The sequence below is a fragment of the Borostomias antarcticus genome, assembly GCF_949987555.1.
Source record: "Borostomias antarcticus genome assembly, chromosome: 17".
In the NCBI taxonomy this organism is placed as follows: Eukaryota; Metazoa; Chordata; class Actinopteri; order Stomiiformes; family Stomiidae; genus Borostomias; species Borostomias antarcticus.
In genome coordinates, this window is record NC_140250.1 from 5473469 (window position 1) to 5493217 (window position 19749).

At 44.8% G+C, this 19749-nt stretch overlaps 1 protein-coding gene across 2 annotated transcripts; it reads left to right on the forward strand.

Annotated features, from left to right (window-relative positions):
* Positions 1 to 535: 535 nt before the first annotated feature.
* On the forward strand, positions 536 to 18792 carry LOC311320519 (G protein pathway suppressor 2-like). Of its 2 annotated transcripts, XM_084452286.1 has the most exons (11): positions 536 to 672; positions 1450 to 1567; positions 1696 to 1805; positions 6186 to 6298; positions 7101 to 7180; positions 11189 to 11268; positions 13022 to 13196; positions 14052 to 14135; positions 14316 to 14392; positions 14536 to 14631; positions 18213 to 18792. In XM_084452286.1, the coding sequence occupies exons 2-11, from the start codon at positions 1474 to 1476 to the stop codon at positions 18303 to 18305; spliced, it is 1002 nt and encodes a 333-aa protein (XP_084308412.1). In that variant the 5' UTR covers positions 536 to 672; positions 1450 to 1473; the 3' UTR covers positions 18306 to 18792. The 2 variants fall into 2 exon arrangements, with proteins under 2 accessions (XP_084308412.1, XP_084308413.1); XM_084452287.1 differs by lacking the exon at positions 14536 to 14631.
* The last annotated feature ends 957 nt before the right edge of the window (positions 18793 to 19749 follow it).

Genomic DNA, 19749 nt, shown 5'->3' on the forward strand with positions numbered 1-19749 from the left:
GCCTCGCACTGCACACGGTGCTTCTTGGTCACGGTGTGATGGCAGCATGATGTAGGCGATGATATGTATGTCTGCCCTAGTTATTCAAGGCCATGTGGATTTCAACTGTGGTGGGAGTGGGTTTACAACATTGGAATAGGTGTTACAGACTATTGTGTTCAAATTGTTACCATTAATTTTCCTTTTTCTTTGTAGCTAAATGAGGACACCACTTACTGCAATGTCTTTGTAGGCTACTGACTCTAGTCCAAGCACCTGCCTAATGTTGTCTTCGTCCGTGTTATGCACCAATTGACCAAAACAAATTCCTTGTAAAACTGATTGTAATTGTGATGAAGACACTGTTCAGTGAGTAGTGAGAATGTTGCTGGAATGTCCAATTCCCTCTACACGGATCCCAAGGCTGGGGTCCAGAACCTAGTGACCCCAGTCACTGGCAAAACCGACCGCTGGAGGGCAGCGGTTCGCTATGTGACTAGCAGAACAGGAAGAGCCATATGACACCGGAACTAGAATCGCAAGAAGAAACAATCCAGGCAGATAAATGTTTTTGTTTTTGTTTTTAACGGTACAAAACGGTTGTTTAATTGCGTTGTGCACGTGAAATAAACAAATCCTCCGCATATCCGAACGGACAACTTATTTGCGAAAGACAAAGAAAAAGAAAGGAAAGTAAGTTATCTGTTTCCAACGTGAAAGCTAGCAGTGCTTGCTAACGTTAGCCTAGCCTACCTAACATAACGTCTTGGTATTCCTCTACTCTAGTAACGTTATCCAGTCATAGACTTCTGCCTTACCCGTGTCAGGGCGAGGAAGGTCGATTGTTAACAAAGTAAAGGCATCAACATGACACCAGAGCAAACAGGTCTCGTTTCTAGCCATCTGTTATTGTAGCGTTATTGACATAGCTAGCCTAGCTACGAGGCTAACGTTATTTAGCATGCTGGGTCGTACGCAAACAGTGAAGTTAAATATAACGTATATTCATGCCAGCAGCCTCATAAACCTTCCCCTAAATCTAGGGGATATTACACAGCTGAACTAACCATGCTAGATGTTTATAAGTCAAGATCCTCCCAAAAGTACTAATAAATATAAAACTCACTATTGAAATAACGTTAGTTGAGTTTATTTAATTAATGTTCGCAGTTAACAACTGAATAAAAGCACATATATTTACAAATATAAAAATAGATTATACATCATAAAAAACATCAAGTTATAAACGTATATATATACAAATGCTCCCATACATTTGAACTCATACATTTAAACATACGACCATGAAGCATACATACATTTTTTAAAGCCATAAAACAACAACAAATATAAGAAGCTATTACTGATATTGATCTCCCATCACTGATATGGATATTGTTCAAATTCACACGTTCACATGTTTGTGACTGACTAGTAGGACAGCTCTGTGATTAACCCCGCGTTTGACAGCTGGCCCCTCCGCTGCCTGTCGCCATGCCTGCCCTGCTGGAGAGACCCAAGCTGTCCAACGCCATGGCCCGCGCTCTCCACAAGCACATCATGAGAGAACGCCAGCGCAAGAGACAAGGTGACACAGAATCTTCCTCTTCACAATCACACAGTTTGGGACAAGATTCAAGACGTGCTGCTCCTCATTCATGTAACTTAAGTCCTTCCCTGGCCTCTAATGTCTGTCATTATTTGTCCAAATGTCAGAGGAGGAAGAGGTTGATAAAATGATGGAGCAGAAGATGAAGGAGGAGGAAGAGAGGAAGAGGACGAAGGAGATGGAGGAGAGGATGTCCTTGGAGGAGACCAAAGAGCAGGTGAGTGGGACGTACCAACATTAGCCGTCTCTAAGCGCCGTCCCTCACATTAAAGGTGATAAAGAGAACATTTTTATGTAGACAAACCATTAAAAACTAGAAATGATGCTCAGAGAGCAGAGCACTTACCCCCACCCCTGAAAGCATTTTGTTGCTCTGTGTGTGCCAAAATTGAATGGGTTCAAAATTGCGCCATGCTACACCCCTCCACCGAGTTTCATGAAAAGCAGTCTAGTAGGTTTTGCGTAATCCTTGTCCAAAAAATGAATGGAGGTGAATGGCCGGCCCGGCTGTGTTTGGGCGGCTCGTGGACCCGCCCTGTGATTTGGATCCACTCAAAAATGTAATGGTTCCTAAGGAGGACCAAGCTACACTCCTCCACCGAGTTTCATGACAATCGGTTTGGTCGTTTTTGCATAATCCTGCTGACAGACGGACGGATGGAGACACACCACCGAAAACATTACCTGTCGCTGGGGCGTAGGTAAAAACATTACCTATTGCTGGGGCGTAGGTAAAAACATTACCCCGTTTTCTGTGGCGTGTGCTTGTTTATTTATTGGTTTGTTCATTCGTTATTTAGCAGGATTATGCAAAAACTACCAGACTGATTTTCATGGAACTCGGTGGAGGGGTGTATTCTATCTAGCTTGGATAGGTAACCAGTGAAGGGACTTGAGAACCGGGTGATGGGATCACATTTTTTGGTACGAGTGAGGATTCTGGCAGCAGTTTGTAGTAGTGTATTTGGGTAGGCCAGAAAAAAGGACATTGCAATAATCAAGTCTGGATGAGACGAACGCATGGATCAGGGTTTCGGCATCAGCAGTGGTTATCATTGAATGGATCTTGGAAATGTTACAGAGGTGAAAGAAGGCTGTTTTGGAGATATCTTGAATTATCAATTATCAGGATTATCAAAAATGGATCAAAAAGGAACCTAGGATTGCCTTTATTGGTATTAATAATTGTAATTGTGAAATAGGAGGCCTTGGAGAGCATCACCCTATACAAAACTAGGCTGTTGTGCCATTCTAATCGAGCGCCCTCTAGTTTGGAGGTGCGCCACTTGCGTTCCAGCCTCCTACACACCAGTTTTTGTGCACATATTTCTGTGGTGTACCAGGGCGATGGTTTCCTCCTCCGAGAGGTCTTAGTCAGAAGGGGAGCAGTGGAATCAAGGGAATCTAGTAGTATGGAATTGAGGATGTCTGTGAATTCATCAAGGGGTTTGATCTGATCAGGGAGAGAGTTAAGTGCCGTAGATAGGAGATCACCAAGTTTAGCAGCTGTGGAAGTATCAGTATGTCGGATGCTGTTAGGTATCTATTGTTGATCAATCTAGCGGGGGCAGGGCAACTTGAAATTTAATTAGATAGTGATCAGATAGTGCCGGCGGATAGGGGAGGACTGAAATGTTGGAAACATTGGCACCACGAGTGAGAACAAGGTCAAGCGTGTTGCCACTGGAGTGTGTCTGTTCACGGACCAACTGAACAAATCCAAGAGTGTCAGTGAGGGACATGAAAGCTTTGTAAATCAGATTCAGAGTTATGCCGGGCGCACACTACAGGATAATCTGGGCCAATTTAATTATTACGTATGTCCAATTCACTCCTCCCGAGAATCGGGGTAGAACTTTGAGCAAGACAGCTGATTGGCCCCGAGTTTCAGCCCCGATTCTCTTGCAGTTTGTGGGCTTCTAAGATCCAATCTTATACCTTCCGATCAGCTCAGAGCCGCCAAAGTTCTCAACATCGCAAAGAATTGGAGGCAACTTATACAGATCATAGTAGAAACTCTTGTGACTGAAGCCACAGTTCTTATCGTTAACCCAATATCATGTATCGTATCATATTGTGAGCTGAGTGTATCATTACAGTCCTACTTGATGATCTATCTGCCGACATTGAGGCTGTTTTAAGCCAAGCCAAAGTTCTATTGTGTGCTTGCTATGGAATTGATGATGCGACTTTTATGACTGGTGCTAGAGTGAAGGCATGGATGGTAAGAATAGGGAGAAACACTGTAACTAAAATACCAAAGCTCTGCTCTCTGCCACTGATATCAGAGACCTTCAGGGAGAATGTGAAGAGAGCTTATCTTCAGTGTGCCATCTGGAGGAGGGCTCTTCATGAATCCCCAAAAGCAGATCTAACCCTAACCCAGACCCCACTGAGTATGGATCTAACCCTCACCCTAACCCAGACCCCACTGAGTATGGATCTACCCCTCACCCTAACCCAGACCCCACTGAGTATGGATCTAACCCTCACCTTAACCCAGACCCCACTGAGTATGGATCTAACCCTCACCCTAACCCAGACCCCACTGAGTATGGATCTAACCCTCACCCTAACCCAGACCCCACTGAGTATGGATCTAACCCTCACCTTAACCCAGACCCCACTGAGTATGGATCTAACCCTCACCCTAACCCAGACCCCACTGAGTATGGATCTAACCCTCACCTTAACCCAGACCCCACTGAGTATGGATCTAACCCTCACCTTAACCCAGACCCCACTGAGTATGGATCTTACCCTCACCTTAACCCAGACCCCACTTAGTATGGGAAAGGAATGTAGAAACCTCCAGGCTGTCACACTCCCAGCATTACCACAACCTGCACCATGTTACATTATGAGGATAGTCTCACTACAACCTGCACCATGTTACATTATGAGGATAGTCTTACCACAACCAGCCCCAGGTTACATTATGAGGATAGTCTCACCACAACCTGCCCCAGGTTACATTATGAGGATAGTCTCACCACAACCTGCCCCAGGTTACATTATGAGGATAGTCTCACCACAACCTGCACCAGGTTACATTATGAGGATAGTCTCACCACAACCTGCACCAGGTTACATTATGTGGGCAGTCTGTTGTCAGAAACCCCATGCTTAACCAGGGCCTGTGGATGTGTATCAGCCAATCTGGCTTGTACAATGTTTTATAAGTGTCACAGGAGTTCTCTCTATAACAATGAACAAACAATACAAGTACCAGTCAAACATTCTGACGAGGAGGAAGTTGATTAGTAATTCTATTGGCAAGCCTTGATTTTTTTTATACAAACAGTTATATTAGGTAAGTAAGTTGGACTACAATTAGACATATTACCTAAAGAAAGGATTATTCTCTGTTAGTACCTTGTGGAAAGAATAAGTCATAAAAGCATAACTCTGAGTGATGGTGTCAGTATGATTACCTTTTCATTTGGCAGATGTTTATTAGATTATGTTTATTATAGATGTATTAGATGTTTATTACTCCTACCCCCTAATAGATGCTTATGTGGAATACATATTTGGGTTGCAGGTGTAAACAGCCATCCAGAATAATACAGTACAATCCTTCTGGTTATTCCTTACAGACATCACAACCCTCTTTTTCAAGTCTGCTTTGGACTTGCATCCTCATTTCTCCTGAGTTACATATCCTCATGAGTTGCATATCTTCATTTCCCAGACTACTATGACATTATTTTTTAAGTCTGAAATGGTATACTAATGGGTTACAATATTTATAGGTTTATAAAATATCTGGATTTTTTGTCAATATTGAGTATAGGGTTATTTAAAAGATTTTCTGATCACTTGTTTGTAATAGAGAGGTATGTAGGAAATGCAAACTTCTTATAGAAAATCAATTTACCCATATTTCCATTTGAAATGATCTGATTGGATAGAGAGGGGCACGACTCAACACAATTTTTGACCCCCAGCAACAGCGTCACAGGGCGAGAGGTAATGTTTTCAGTGGCGTTGGTTGGTTGGTTGGCTGGCTGGCTGGCTGGATTACACAAAAACTACCAGATGTCATGAACGCCATGACCATTTTCATGAAACTCGGTGGAGGGGTGTAGCATGGGCTAACTTAGAAACCGTTCAATTTTTGAGCGGATCCGAATCACGGGGCGGATCCACAAATTAAAATAAACCTTTTGAGCGAAGCCAGCTCCATGTGTGGAGGCGCTAGAGACACCGGGTTTGAACTAGGGGGTCTGTGGGGAGAGACCAGAGTACACCAAACCACGATCCGAGGGGGGCGCCACAGAGCCACCCAAGCACGGCCACCAAAACATGGCCGCCCATTCACCTCCATTCATTTTTTGCTGTGTGCACAGAGCCAGGAAATGCATTCATGAGTGGAGGGCATGAACATTTCCAATTGATTATGGTTGGGGTTGAGGCTAGCATGATCTGGATGTTGTGTGTCCTCTCCAGGTGAGGGTCAAGGTTAGTGATGATGATGAGGATGATGATGATGATGTCTCTCCAGGTGTTAAAGATGCAGGGTCAGGGTTAGTGATGATGTCTCCAGGTGATGAAGATGCTGGGTCAGGGTTAGTGATGATGATGATGTCTCCAGGTGATGAAGATGGGGGAGAAGTTGCAGGGTCTTCAGGAGGAGAAGCACCAGCTGTTCCTGCAGCTGAAGAAGGTCCTGCACGAGGAGGAGAAGAGACGGAGGAAGGAGCAGAGGTGAGGAGCAGGATGGTCACTCTGTAACAGGCTGGTCACTCTCTAACGGGATAGTCACTGTAACAGGCTGGACACTTTGTAAAAGGATGGTCACTCTGTAACAGACTGGTCACCCTGTAACAGAGTGGTCACTCTGTAGCAGGCTGGTCACTCTCTAACAGGATGGTCACTATGTAAAAGACTGGTCACTCTGTAACAGGATGGTCACTAACAGACTGGTCACTCTGTAACAGGATGGTCACTATGTAATAGGCTGATCACACTGTAAAGGCCGTTTCAGACGGGGAGCGATATTCCGCCTGCGTTCTCGCTCGGATCAGCGGGGGACGCGTGCGTCCTGCGCGCAGCGGGGACAGCTGACTACAATTCAGCTCTTGTTGCGGGCGGGCGTGTGCACGAAACGAGCACGCGCGCGACAATTTCACGGGGTCGCGCCCGCTTGCCGCTCCGCCCCAGATTGTCTGCGGCTCCCAAATTGTCCGCTCGCCTCTCTCATTGAAAATGAATTACAATGCGCGGATATCGCTCCTCGTCTGAAACGGCCTTAATAGGATGGTCACTCTGTAACAGGCTGGTCACTCTGTAACAGGCTGGTCACTCTGTAATAGGATGGTCACTCTGTAGCAGGCTGGTCACTCTATAACAAGATGGTCACTCTGTAACAAGATGGTCACTCTGTAATAGGCTGGTCACACTGTAACAGGATGGGCGCTTTGTAACAGTCGATAGCTGACCAGAATCTGGTTACTTGAGTTCTTCTTTCGCCAGAAATGTGACAAAAAACTTGCTTTTTTCCCCCCAGTGACATCACAACGTTGACCTCTGCCAGCTACCAGCCCAGTCTACCTATGCACTCCAGCCAGCATCTGCTCAGCATTCAAGGTGAGATACCCACTCATTCATTCACATGTTATCTCCCACTGAAACTACACACCCATCCACATGTTATCTCCCACTGAAACTACACACCCATCCACATGTTATCTCCCACTGAAACTACACACCCATCCACATGTTATCTCCCACTGAAACTACACACCCATCCACATGTTATCTCCCACTGAAACTACACACCCATCCACATGTTATCTCCCACTGAAACTACACACCCATCCACATGTTATCTCCCACTGAAACTACACACCCATCCACATGTTATCTCCCACTGAAACTACACACCCATCCACATGTTATCTCCCACTGAAACTAGTGTGGTCATTGATCTGATTATGGTGACAACTTTTCTGACGAAAACAGAACCAGTGTCGTCTTTTAACTGGAAAATGGATGTTCAATTTGATGAACCCGAGGGTCTGGATTACGTCACGACAACCGACGACCCAATGATTCCAAGGAGAATTCAGTTCTTCATGGACCACAATGAATTGATGGACGACAAGCAGCTGATGAAAACAGAACCAGTGTCGTATTTTAACTGGAACATGGATGTTCAATTTGATGAACCCGAGGGTCTGGATTACGTCACGACAACCGACGACCCAATGAATCCAAAGAGAGTTCAGTTTTTCACGGACCACAATGAGTTGATGGACGACAAGCAGCTGACGAAAACAGAACCAATGTCGTCTTTTAACTGGAAAATGGATGTTCAATTTGATGAACCCGAGGGTCTGGATTACGTCACGACAACCGACGACCCAATGATTCCAAGGAGAATTCAGTTTTTCACGGACAACAATGAGTTGATGGACGACAAGCAGCTGGCGGACCCCAGAGAATGGCAGAAAATTGCTACAGTGAAAAGGGGGTTCGTTCCACTGACCCCCCCCTTTATGGACTGGGACTTAACTAGATGGCACAAATATAACCACTTTTCTGAGAGGGTGGGGTTTTCATTCACCCGTATGGAGGCAGCAGAATGCTTGAATAATCAACTAGAATCCAAAGAGGAAGTGCTGATTCAGGTTTATCAATACCGGGAATCTGCAATGTGGGCGACTATTTCGATAGTTGGCAAAGAGGAAGGTGTTGACCTTTCAACAGTGGCTATTCTAGGGTCTCCGGGAGCCAAGTTGCCGGATGTGTTACATGTTGGATACAAAGAGGTCAGTGGAGGCCGAAGGAAGTGGTATACCCTACCCCCCAAGACCAGACGAGTCCCCCAGGACAACACACTCAACAGTCCAGGAGTGGGTGGACTGTCAAGTGCACAAAGGGCCCCTTATGAAACGAGGAGTGACCCCTGGAGAACCCCAAGAATCAGCCATGAGAGGCGAGAGGCATATGGGGGCAGACCCGGCCCAAGCACCTGGTACAGGCCTAGAAGGCGGAGAGGGGGGGGTTACAGACACAGATCATGAAAACATGAGAGAGCTTATGCCCCCTCTGGGTGGGATCGGGGGGGGAAGAAAGATGGCACGGAGAAACACGGGGCAGAAGCGAAACGGCCAGAGAATTGGCTCATGAGATACTGCACATTGCAGAAAGAGGGAGATATGTTCCACGGCGGAGGTCCCCCCCGCATACCAGAAGATGGTGGTAATAAATATTATAGGCAGATCCCTATAATTCAAGAATGGATGGATGATTAATGAATGCTCCACACACAGAGAACTGACAAGGGTCCGGCTAGAAGAGACCTCTATGTCTCCCCCCCCCCCCCCCCCCCCATCCGGCCAAGGTCTGGTGCTTCAAAAATCTGAAATGAAGTGGATTAACACAAAAGGAGCAGTGTTGGGAGGGCTGCCTGAGACAACAACAACCTTTAGTAATCGTGTGATGATGCGAATAACAGGCGTTAAAAGTAGAAGATGTAATCAATTAGTAACACTACTTAGAGTTGAATATCATTTATTGGAAATGTAATCACTTAAAGTAGAAGTAGACATTTATAAGTCATGTATCTGTTCTTAGTCAAGATCAATTATGTAACCTTGTATGCTGGTGAGTAGGGATGGGTATCATTAATTTTTATTGATATAATTACCGTTATCGAGTCTGCTTAATGATCCGGGTCCTTATTGATACCACTATCCATACTTTTATATGGGAAAAACGAGACAGACGGCAATACATGTTTAACAGAACTGGTTTTGCAAGCACTTGACCGTTGCACGCTCTGACAATTTCTCAACAAGCAAACTTGTGAACGAGTGTGCAAGGCAATAAAATAACAGCGGTTGGCATGCAATTCAATTGAATTCAAAAACTTTATCAATCATATTTTTGTGCACCACAATCGGACAGGACGTGTAATGTAGGTGACCTATTAATACATCCATGGGGTGACCAGACGTCTCGATTTCCCGTGTCAAGCCGGTTGTACTGAGAAATATCTGTAGAACACTAATTTTCAACATTCACTACCAACGGTTTTAACCACAACATAATGTGATGCTTGTTAACAGTTTACATGTTAACATGACATTTATCAAGTTAATATGATCTTTACGTCGGCATTCCTACCTACAAGACTAAAAGTGTAGCGGAGTGTGTGCAGGCCAATATGTTGCTTGCTGTGAAGCTGTCCATGATGCTGAAACTGAAATACTTGTATCATTCTGAATGAAAACACCTGGTTTTGCTGCTCGAGAATTATATATGCCTACTTGTGCGCTTGCATGAACGTGCAGTAGCCTAGCCTACACTTTTGATTGTCCCGGTTAAAATGGTCACTCGGCTGTAGGCTCGATAGCAGACCTGATAAGCTCCGACCTTATTGATTACCGGGTCTTGAGAAATTTGGAACCAGGTCCTTTTGGACCCGGGTTTGGATCCCCATCCCTACTGGTGAGACAGTAATGACAATGTAACGATTGGAGGATGTATCCATGTATCAATTGCTTGAGTATATAGGTAATGCTTAAGGTAGGATACATGATAAGCTGTTAATTAGACATTTGTTCTGTGATGTCCTGCTTTGGGTGAGAGAGAGATAAACTGTTGAATGTAGGGATTGTTAATCTGCCAGGGAGGATAGAAAGACTGTGTTCATCCAAAGAGACGTGATGTCAACACCCCACTCTCCTGGAAGGAGGTTCAAAAACAGCTGGTGAGGATGGAGACGGGGCTTTTTTCCACCAACAGAGGAGTGGAAGAAGTCAGCGGCTGAAGACCTAGAAGCTATTCTCTTTTATGTTTTTTTTTGTAACCTGCATTTTTCATGTAACTGGATTATCTGTATAACTTCACACATTTTTATATAAAGATTTTTACTCTTGCATCAGATATTTTCTCCTCGCCTTTATTGGTTTGGTGAATATTGATGTATCTTGCTTGGGTCATTGAATTAATGATTGAGATTTAGCTAAAAGGTCTTACAGCAGGGCAATTGGGTCCACCAGCCCAGGCCGATTAAAGAAGGTCTGGTCTGAGCCTTTCCTCCAAAGAGGGAGGCTGAAGAGGAATGCTGAGGAGTTGACCTCTGAGCTGTGAGCACGAACAGAGGTCTAAATCAAGTGGCACCGCTCTGACAGAGAGAGCACATTGGGAGCACACACACATTTGGAAGAGAGAATTGGGAGAAGCATTTAAGAGAGGTTGTGACTGATTGACTCGTGATGGTAGTTTAAGCAAGAACATATTAGATTCATGAGCCACGGATAACAATGAAACCTGGTGGTGAGTGGAGCTGGTGGTGAGGTTCTATAAGCCGTGGTAGGGACTTCACTAATAAGTCATCACCTTGAGATCACTTGGTCAGTAGCCTGCTCTTCAACACTCATTATGGCAAATTCTGTGTCATATGTTTCTGTTGTGTGTTCATGTGTATTCTTCGCCTCACCCCTCTCTTTCTCTATCTCTCTTCTTTTTTCTCCCTCTCTGTCTCTCTCTTTCTCTCTCCCTCCCACCACCTCTCTCTCTTTCTCCCCCCCCTCTCTCTTTCTCTCTCTCTATCTGTCTCTCTCTCTCTCTCTCCCCCTCCATCAGGAAGTCCAGTCAGCCACAGCAGGCCTGGAGCTCTTCTAGGGGAGCGCAGCAAGCAGCTGTTCCAGACCCCTGTCATTCCTGTGAGTGCAGCACGCAGTGCCTCATCTCACCACCAGAGGTCACTGTTGCAACAAACATCATCTGCAGCCATTTCTCCAGGGTATTTTGGAGAACCAATAGAGGGAACTGGTGATTAAGCACAGTGGGCCTCGTTCACGCATAAAGTTAAAGGAATAGTAAAGGGAAAATGCATGTTTAGCCCTGTTTTAAGGTTACTTATGATCATATACAATGATTCAGATCAAAACGTTGACAAAACTAGCATTTTCGAGAAAGTTGATAATTGCTCTACCACCGTTTTGGTCATACAATGGATGTGGATGGGCATCTTGAAAAATCATTCAAAAACATGTTAAACTCTCGATTTCAAAGACAAGAAACTCACCTAGGTGTTAGTTGGCGTTCTGGCATATAATTCGCCATAAAGTAAGATTCTAGTTCATCTGGAAAGGCTTTTAAAAAATATTTAGCATCAAACTATTTAATCACAGCACATACGTGTAAACTTCCGCTTTAACTGATTCCGATATTGCGCAATACCTTGATCTCGCGGTAGGCGACTTTCGAATTTCAATTTTCTCGAAAATGCTATCTTTGTCAACGTTTTGATCTGAATCATTGTATATGATCACAAAGTAACGCTAAAACAGGGCTAAACATGCATTTTCCCTTTACTATTCCTTTACGAATTTCTTAGGAAGCATTTCTTCGTAAACTCCACTTACACTGTTTCCAAGACGATTCTGGCATTCACCATTGTTGTCACATGCAGGAACTAAGAACAGAATCTATGAACACGGAAGAGCAGTCTTAAGTAGACTACTGACTATTCGTGCAAAAGACATGTTCATTTAAAATGATTTGTGATTGCGTTTAAATCTACGGTTGTATAACATTATAGGATTGCAATACTGTAATATTTGTACAATTTTATAATATCTTATAATAATAGTTTTAATTATTTTACGAGTCCGTAGTTTGGGCATGCCATGTTGACAGCTGTGTATTTCATAGCCTACATATTTGTAGACTGTAGGTTATTGTATATTTTATTCTATCCCCTTGACATTTTGCACTGTTCTGTCTAGCTATGTTTATGCACCAAGGCAAATTCCTCATAGTAGATAGCCAGGTACTTGACCCTGTAGTTGCATGTCCTTATATGGGGCTGGCGGGGAGTTGACCTATGCTGATTCGGGTCTATGGCCACGTGCATTCAATTTGGGAAACCATGGGATTCATCATTATGAGAAAGCAGGTGTGAACTCATCCAGTGATTTACGAACACGTGAATCAGACGGGAGCATTCTTTAGAAACATTCTTAGGAAGAAATTTAAGAACAGAACTTAACAAGATATTGGTGAATGAGGCCCAGTGTTGTGATTAAAGGGGCACTGTCACACTTGTTTAATTTCATATTATTTGGATTAAATGCTTAAATTCTCTGTGTAGGTCTTTTAAAAATCACGGTCAGTGGCCGTTTCCCTACACGGAAGACGGGATCATGGAAAAACTTCAAAGGGCACCAGTCCAGTGACGTCAGGTCAAAAGGTCTCCCCACAGAATTAAAGCATTTAACACAATAATATGACCTTAACCAAGCGTCACCCTTTAAGTGCCTTATGTTTCATTATCAGTGGGTCCCTGCTGTTTGATGCTGGGATCCTCTGCATTTGATTGTCCAGCCTTGGATAGACCCTCAGTCTGTGGGACTCGCTGACAGAGTAGTGACTGCAGTAGGTCAGTAATCCTCTCTGCTCCGTCCCCCACAGGGGCGCCACTACCAGAGCCAGCCGGCCTTCAGCGGGGGCGGGGCGGAGCACGGCCAGCTGTCTGGGAGTACCGCGGTGCACGAGTCGTACAGCGTGGCCCAGTCCCAGCACCCCTCCACCTACGCCACCGGACCCTCCGTGACCGGCAGCTTCTCCAGCAGCTCCCAGATCAGAGGTGAGGCCGCACGCGCGCGCAAGAGTGTGTGTGTGGAGGGGTGGGGCTGGGGGGGGGGGGAGTGTGTGTCTGTGTGTGAGTGTGTGTGAGAGTGCAGGACTCGTTAGCAATGCTTGAAAAGTGGAAAGCTGCGGTCAGTGACCAATCAGAAGCCAAATCAGCGAGAGCTGCTGGGTACTCAGATTAGCGTGACGGTATCCCTGCGTTGTTGATAGGAGTATTTGTGACCTTGTGCCCCCAGGTGACGGTATCCCATAGGGATGTGCATGACTGACCAAAATCATTTTCGAATATTCTACGGTTCGTATGACCGAATATTCAAATATTCGAAAGGTGTTCAGCAATGTATTGGTGTTTTTAAAAATATGTATAACATATAACATCCCAATGATTTAAGAGGCAGTGTTGTCTACCTGATTTATTTTTGTACACGCAGAACTGATTTGTTAAAATCTTTTTTACACAAAGTGCAAATAAAGGTTGAAATAACTTTTTGGGGCTTTTATCCTTTCTAAGCTAATAATAAGTAAGTTATAATGGTAATATTCATAATGGTTTAAAAAAGAAAAAAAAAAACTGATAGTACCGGTAGGTACTAATATTAGATTCCCAGTATCTAAACCATTCATAAATTATTTCTTTTCCTACTCTGACATAAAAATCGAATTTGGAGCCTGGCACGACTATTTGCAAATTAGAATATTCTAACTCATCCCTAGTATCCCAACGTTGTTGATAGGAGTGCTTGTGACCTTGTGACCCCAGGTGTACCCAAGCGTTGTTGATAGGAGTGCTTGTGACCTTGTGACCCTAGGCGTATCCCACCGTTGTTGATAGGAGTGTTTGTGACCGCAGGTGCGTCGGCGTTCCAGGCCATGCAGTACCTCCCCCACCAGCAGCAGGCCTACACCGTGCACAGCCACTTCAGCTCCCAGCCAGGTCAGTCACCAGCAGGACACACTCACTCTCACATGATGGAGGAACTGGACAATCACATGAACCCTACACCTCATAGTGGTTCTGGGTTATTAAAGGGATGGGTGTTCAAGGAACATTGTACTGCATTGTCTTGTGTTTCGTTGGACATTGCGTCTCATTTCCCTGTTTTATTGTTCCCAGGTTTCATCCCCGGTGCTGGGATCCCCCTGCAGAAGCAGTTGGAACATGCCAACCAGCAGTCTGGCTTCACTGACGCAGTACGTGCCACTGATCAGACGGGGGGTGTGGGAACTAGCTTTAGTAGAAGTGTAGTATTGTCTGTCCGTGTGCCCAGTGCCTAAGACCTAGTGCCCTGACCCTGTCATCGTCCCCTCACACCAAGTCCTCTTGTGTGTTCCAGGGTGCTCTGAGACCCATGCACCCCCAAGCCCTCCATGCCTCTGCAGCTGGCCTGCTCCCCACCCCCTCCATGGCTGTCCAGATCCCCACAGCCAAGGTGAGGCCCCCCCCCCCCCCCCCCCAGCCCCCTCCTCCACCCACCACCGCTCCTCAACATCCCCCCCCACCCAATCCTCTAACTTGCCTCATATACTATCTCCACAGCCCCCCTCATCCCATCCTCCACCTTCCCTCATACTCTCTCCACAGCCCTGGCCTCCTTGTCCCCCTCACACCCCCCAGCCCCCCCCCCCCCCCCCAGCCACATGCAAATTCAAAATCAGTCAAAGTTAAAACTCAGTCAGAATTAACACTGGTAGTTTTTCATAGCTAAGTGGTGAGTCTGCTTGCTTGCTAGCTACTTAGGGTCTGGTTAGTGCTACTAGTCAAGCCAGAAAGAGTAGGTATCATAGTTGTGTCTGAGTCAGGACCTCTCCTTGGCTCTCCCTCTCCCTCCTCTCTCCTCATCTTGTTTTTTAAAGGTGCAGTGCACACATTTACATGATCAGATTCCTTCAAGAAGGTTGACACACCAGGACATGCTAAAATGCATTAGTCTTTGTGTGAAAGCTGTCAGCTACGGTAGTAAGGACTCACATATCCTTTTGGCTCACTGTCAGAGTGCCCCAAACAGAGAGTCTGCAACATTTTATCAACTCTCAGTGGGCTATTAGTGTGCAGGTTTCAGTAAGTGAGACCAACAACAGGAGCAAAAGAGACACCAGCACCTGAAAGATAGGGAGAAAATAAAAATGCCTGTGCTTCATTGGCCGTGAGCGTTGTAGCCCAAAGACGCGCAATTCCGTAAACTGGGGGGTAGTATTAGTTCAGTACAATTCACGGCCACAACTATTACTTTATTTTTCTGTCCAACCTTTGACGATTTGCTGAGTCACAATAAACTTAGCGGTCACAAAATTAGAATCACCATTCTTCTCTTTAGACCTAATTCCCTGTAAAAAGTGTAATTCTCCTTCTACTTTAGAACACGTTTTGGGGCACAACAGACTTATTTTCATAAACAGACGCTGGAAATAGACTTCCCTTGCCAGAGGTAAAAAATCAAACTAATTATTATTCCGTTTTACGTATATTAACTATTATTAATTGTTTATAGTGTGATTCAGATGTGTGTGCTTGCCAATTGTTTATTTGTTTAAATAGCCTATTATTAGATAATATTAGATATTCAATATCTGTGAAAGCCCCTGATTTATTATTAAGCTATTGCTATTGCAATGCGTTCGGAGGAGGCAATATGCTGATATTTGCCGACACAACAGACACTGGAAGACATCTGTTGTTTTTACATTTTATATTTACAGGGTAAAATGGAATTAGAAAATCATTTGACTGTGCCGCCACCACGACACCCATTGTACAGGTGATTTTGTTTCAAGTTTCAAACCTCCAACAACTGGCCTTTTCTTTTAGTAAAGTGTTTGATTCATTGATTTAAAACAGATAACAAACAGGTCTCATTTCAGTTTTCTATAAAATCATATATTATGTAATAAGCATGGCACGGGAACGGACAGCCACGAGAATAGCAGGGTCATGCCTTTGGCAGGACCGTGACAAATCCCTATATCCTCATGCTTAACTCCACTTAATCCACATTTTAAAGCTGATATTTCCCTGGGGAGTTCACGTCTTTGTCGCACCGGTGTTTGCACCCCTGTTCACGATGTGGCCTGTACCTCCTCCCTACTGTACCAGGAGCAGAGTCTCCTCCCTACTGTACCAGGAGCAGAGCCTCCTCCCTACTGTACCAGGAGCAGAGCCTCCTCCCTACTGTACCAGGAGCAGAGTCTCCTCCCTACTGTACCAGGAGCAGAGTCTCCTCCCTACTGTACCAGGAGCAGAGCCTCCTCCCTACTGTACCAGGAGCAGAGCATCCTCCCTACTGTACCAGGAGCAGAGCCTCCTCCCTACTGTACCAGGCATAATATATAGTTAAGATAGGTTTAATAGTACTAGATACTAATATTAATACAAATATGTCAAAAATAGATTAAGTAGGAATGGTATATAATGAGAAAAAAGTATGAACAGTATAAGTGGTATCTAAATATGAGTATAAATGTATTCAACTCTTCACTCTTAAACCAAAAATCTGAAACCTAAAAAAAAACAAAATGTGAAAATGGCAGAATTGGAAACTGAACTGCATTTCCTAAAGATAAGAACTTAAATACCATGATACAAAGGCTGGAATATAAACTGTAATACTGTCAAAGCTGAAAGAAGGAATGAATGAATGTATAGCTAAATAACTTGGAAGCTGAAAAACCTGGAAGCTGCACTGCATTACCTAAAGAAACTAGGAACTGAAATACTTTTCAACATTTCAGCCTGAGTAGTTTCTTTGAACTGAGCCTGTAGCTTGGAAGATGAGCAAGTTGTTTAAATTCTGCTTATTGACTCTTAGAGAGCATGCATATTAAGTAGAATGTCAAAGGGATGAAGCTTTAAGCAATTAGACCTCTTCCTGTTCACGTGGCATTGCATTGTTGTTGAGTGGCGGCCATGTTAAATTGTGCTTACTGAGCCTTAGGACACATGCATATTAAGTAGAATGTCAAATGGATGATGAGTTAAGCAATTAGACCTCTCTGGGCTAATCGTGTGAACATTTCGATATATAATATGTGTACGAGCTGTTAAAACTGTAGAAGTGACAGCAGTTTACAAAATGTGTGGATATTTTTTGTAAAACTAGCTGCCACACTCTAAAAACGGAATATTCCATATTAAACTAGAAATGGTGCTCCGAGAGCACAGACCTCTGCCCCTGACTGCATTTTTGTGGCATTTTTGTGGTAATTTTTCTGGCAGTTTCAACATGCACATTTTGAGCATTTTTGAGTTATTTTACCAAGTCAAGGAAAACAATAATAGTGGGAGAAGAAGAAGAAGAAGAAAATACCAACAATAACAATAGGGTTCCTACTACCGTAGGACCCCTAATAACAAAAGTTTCTCAGTTATTGTCTTTTGCTGTGATGATGCTGTTATGACAATTTCTCACGTTTTTCCATGTTTTCCATTGCTTCATGGTATCGAATCGGCTAATACATTCCCTGTCACCAGTACTGTCAGGACCAAGGTTATAATAGTCTTGCATTTTTTCATTAGTTTTAACTAAAACTAAAGACATTTTCTCTACAATTATAGTTTATTTTAGCTAGTTTTGTAAACACAATACAGTTTAAGTTAGTTATCGCTTTTTTGTAAAGCCTTGTTTTTATTTCAGTCAACTAAAATGTATTTTTCACACCTAGTTTTCGTTTTTTTCCGTTAGTTTTGATGAATTATAATAACCTTGGTCAGCACTAGGTGTGTGTAGGCAGCGAGGTAGGACCCAAATGCAGACAGAGACACTTTTATCCCAACATGAGGGACAGGGGAAGGCAGTCACAGACACACCAGGGCAGGGAGTGAAGGGTTAACTGGACCAGACCAACACTAACAGAGAAGTCAGCAGAGGGACCACTAACACTCACGCTAGGGCAGGGAGGAGAAAAGTCCCTGAAGTCCCAGGGACCCGGGCGGGGCGGGACAGAGTACTTAAAAGCCAGCCTCAGCTCCCTATCTGTATCCCTAATTTCCAGTGTTGTGATTGGCTTGTTTCCCCAGGCTTCCTTCCAGAGCTCCTCCCAGCCGGCTCCCCGCCACGTCTTCCTCCCTCACACCCAGAGCGGACAGAGGTTCTACCACCACAGCAAGTAACCACACTTAGGCTGGCTCCACCCCCACCTACATCCACCATGACAGTCCACTGGCTCCCCAAGATACTACAAGACCTGCTGGAACTGTGGGACTCTTCCTGAAACCCTGGACCATCATGATGGTTGACAGTTGAAGCAGTTAATTGTACGTGGTGGAATGCTTGAACTTTGGAGTCCTTGATTGTAAAAGCCTCCACCTTAAGGCCTGACTAGCTAGTATTATATCTTGTAGTGTCTTCTGTTGTATCTTGTAGTGATCTTCTTTCTGACTTCAGTAACGGTGATAGATTAGTCGTTAGCAGACCTAGCCTTGCAGAGCTGTGTGTTGGACCGTGCTGTGCTACCTCTGGTCTAAAGCCCTCACACCCTGCAGGTCTCTCCCACCTGGACTGGTCACACCCTGTAGGTCTCTCCCACTTGGACTGGTCACACCCTGTAGATCTCTCCCACCTGGACTGGTCACACCCTGTAGGTCTCTCCCACCTGGACTGGTCACACCCTGCAGGTCTCTCCCACCTGGACTGGTCACACCCTGTAGGTCTCTCCCACTTGGACTGGTCACACCCTGTAGGTCTCTCCCACCTGGACTGGTCACACCCTGTAGGTCTCTCCCACCTGGACTGGTCACACCCTGTAGATCTCTCCCACCTGGACTGGTCACACCCTGTAGGTCTCTCCCACCTGGACTGGTCACACCCTGTAGGTCTCTCCCACCTGGACTGGTCACACCCTGTAGATCTCTCCCACCTGGACTGGTCACACCCTGTAGGTCTCTCCCACCTGGACTGGTCACACCCTGTAGGTCTCTCCCACCTGGATTGGTCACACCCTGTAGGTCTCTCCCACCTGGACTGGTCACACCCTGTAGGTCTCTCCCACCTGGATTGGTCACACCCTGCAGGTCTCTCCCACCTGGACTGGTCACACCCTGTAGGTCTCTCCCACCTGGATTGGTCATACCTCTGGTGTCCTTGTGCTGCTCACTGCTGGACCTGTTTTAGCATGGTTTTATTTTGTTGCTTGTTTTATCGTCTATGTGAAGAGAAGGTGTCAGTTAACCCGTGTCTTGTACATACAGTAACAGATCCCATGTAAGATAGTGTCTTTCTCCTTCTTCTCCAGTATGTGTCGGTTGTAGGCCTGTGATGTAGGCCTGTGTATCTCCTGATAGCCTTACTGTACACTGTCCAAATAAAATTAAAAAAGACACACACCACTTCTAACAATTTGTGTTGTTTTTAATTTCATGGGGGAGACATTCTGCACAATTTGGACTTGTTTGTGAACAACAAAATAAAAGAGCAAAAATATCATGACTTTGTCCTGGTATGGAGCTCTGTACAGTCGTGTGTCAGGTTGTTACTCTGCCTGAGCATGTTCGTCCAGGTCACCCGGGCTGTCTAGGAACTGCTCTGTTGGCATTCTCTGTCTAAGGGTCTTGGACC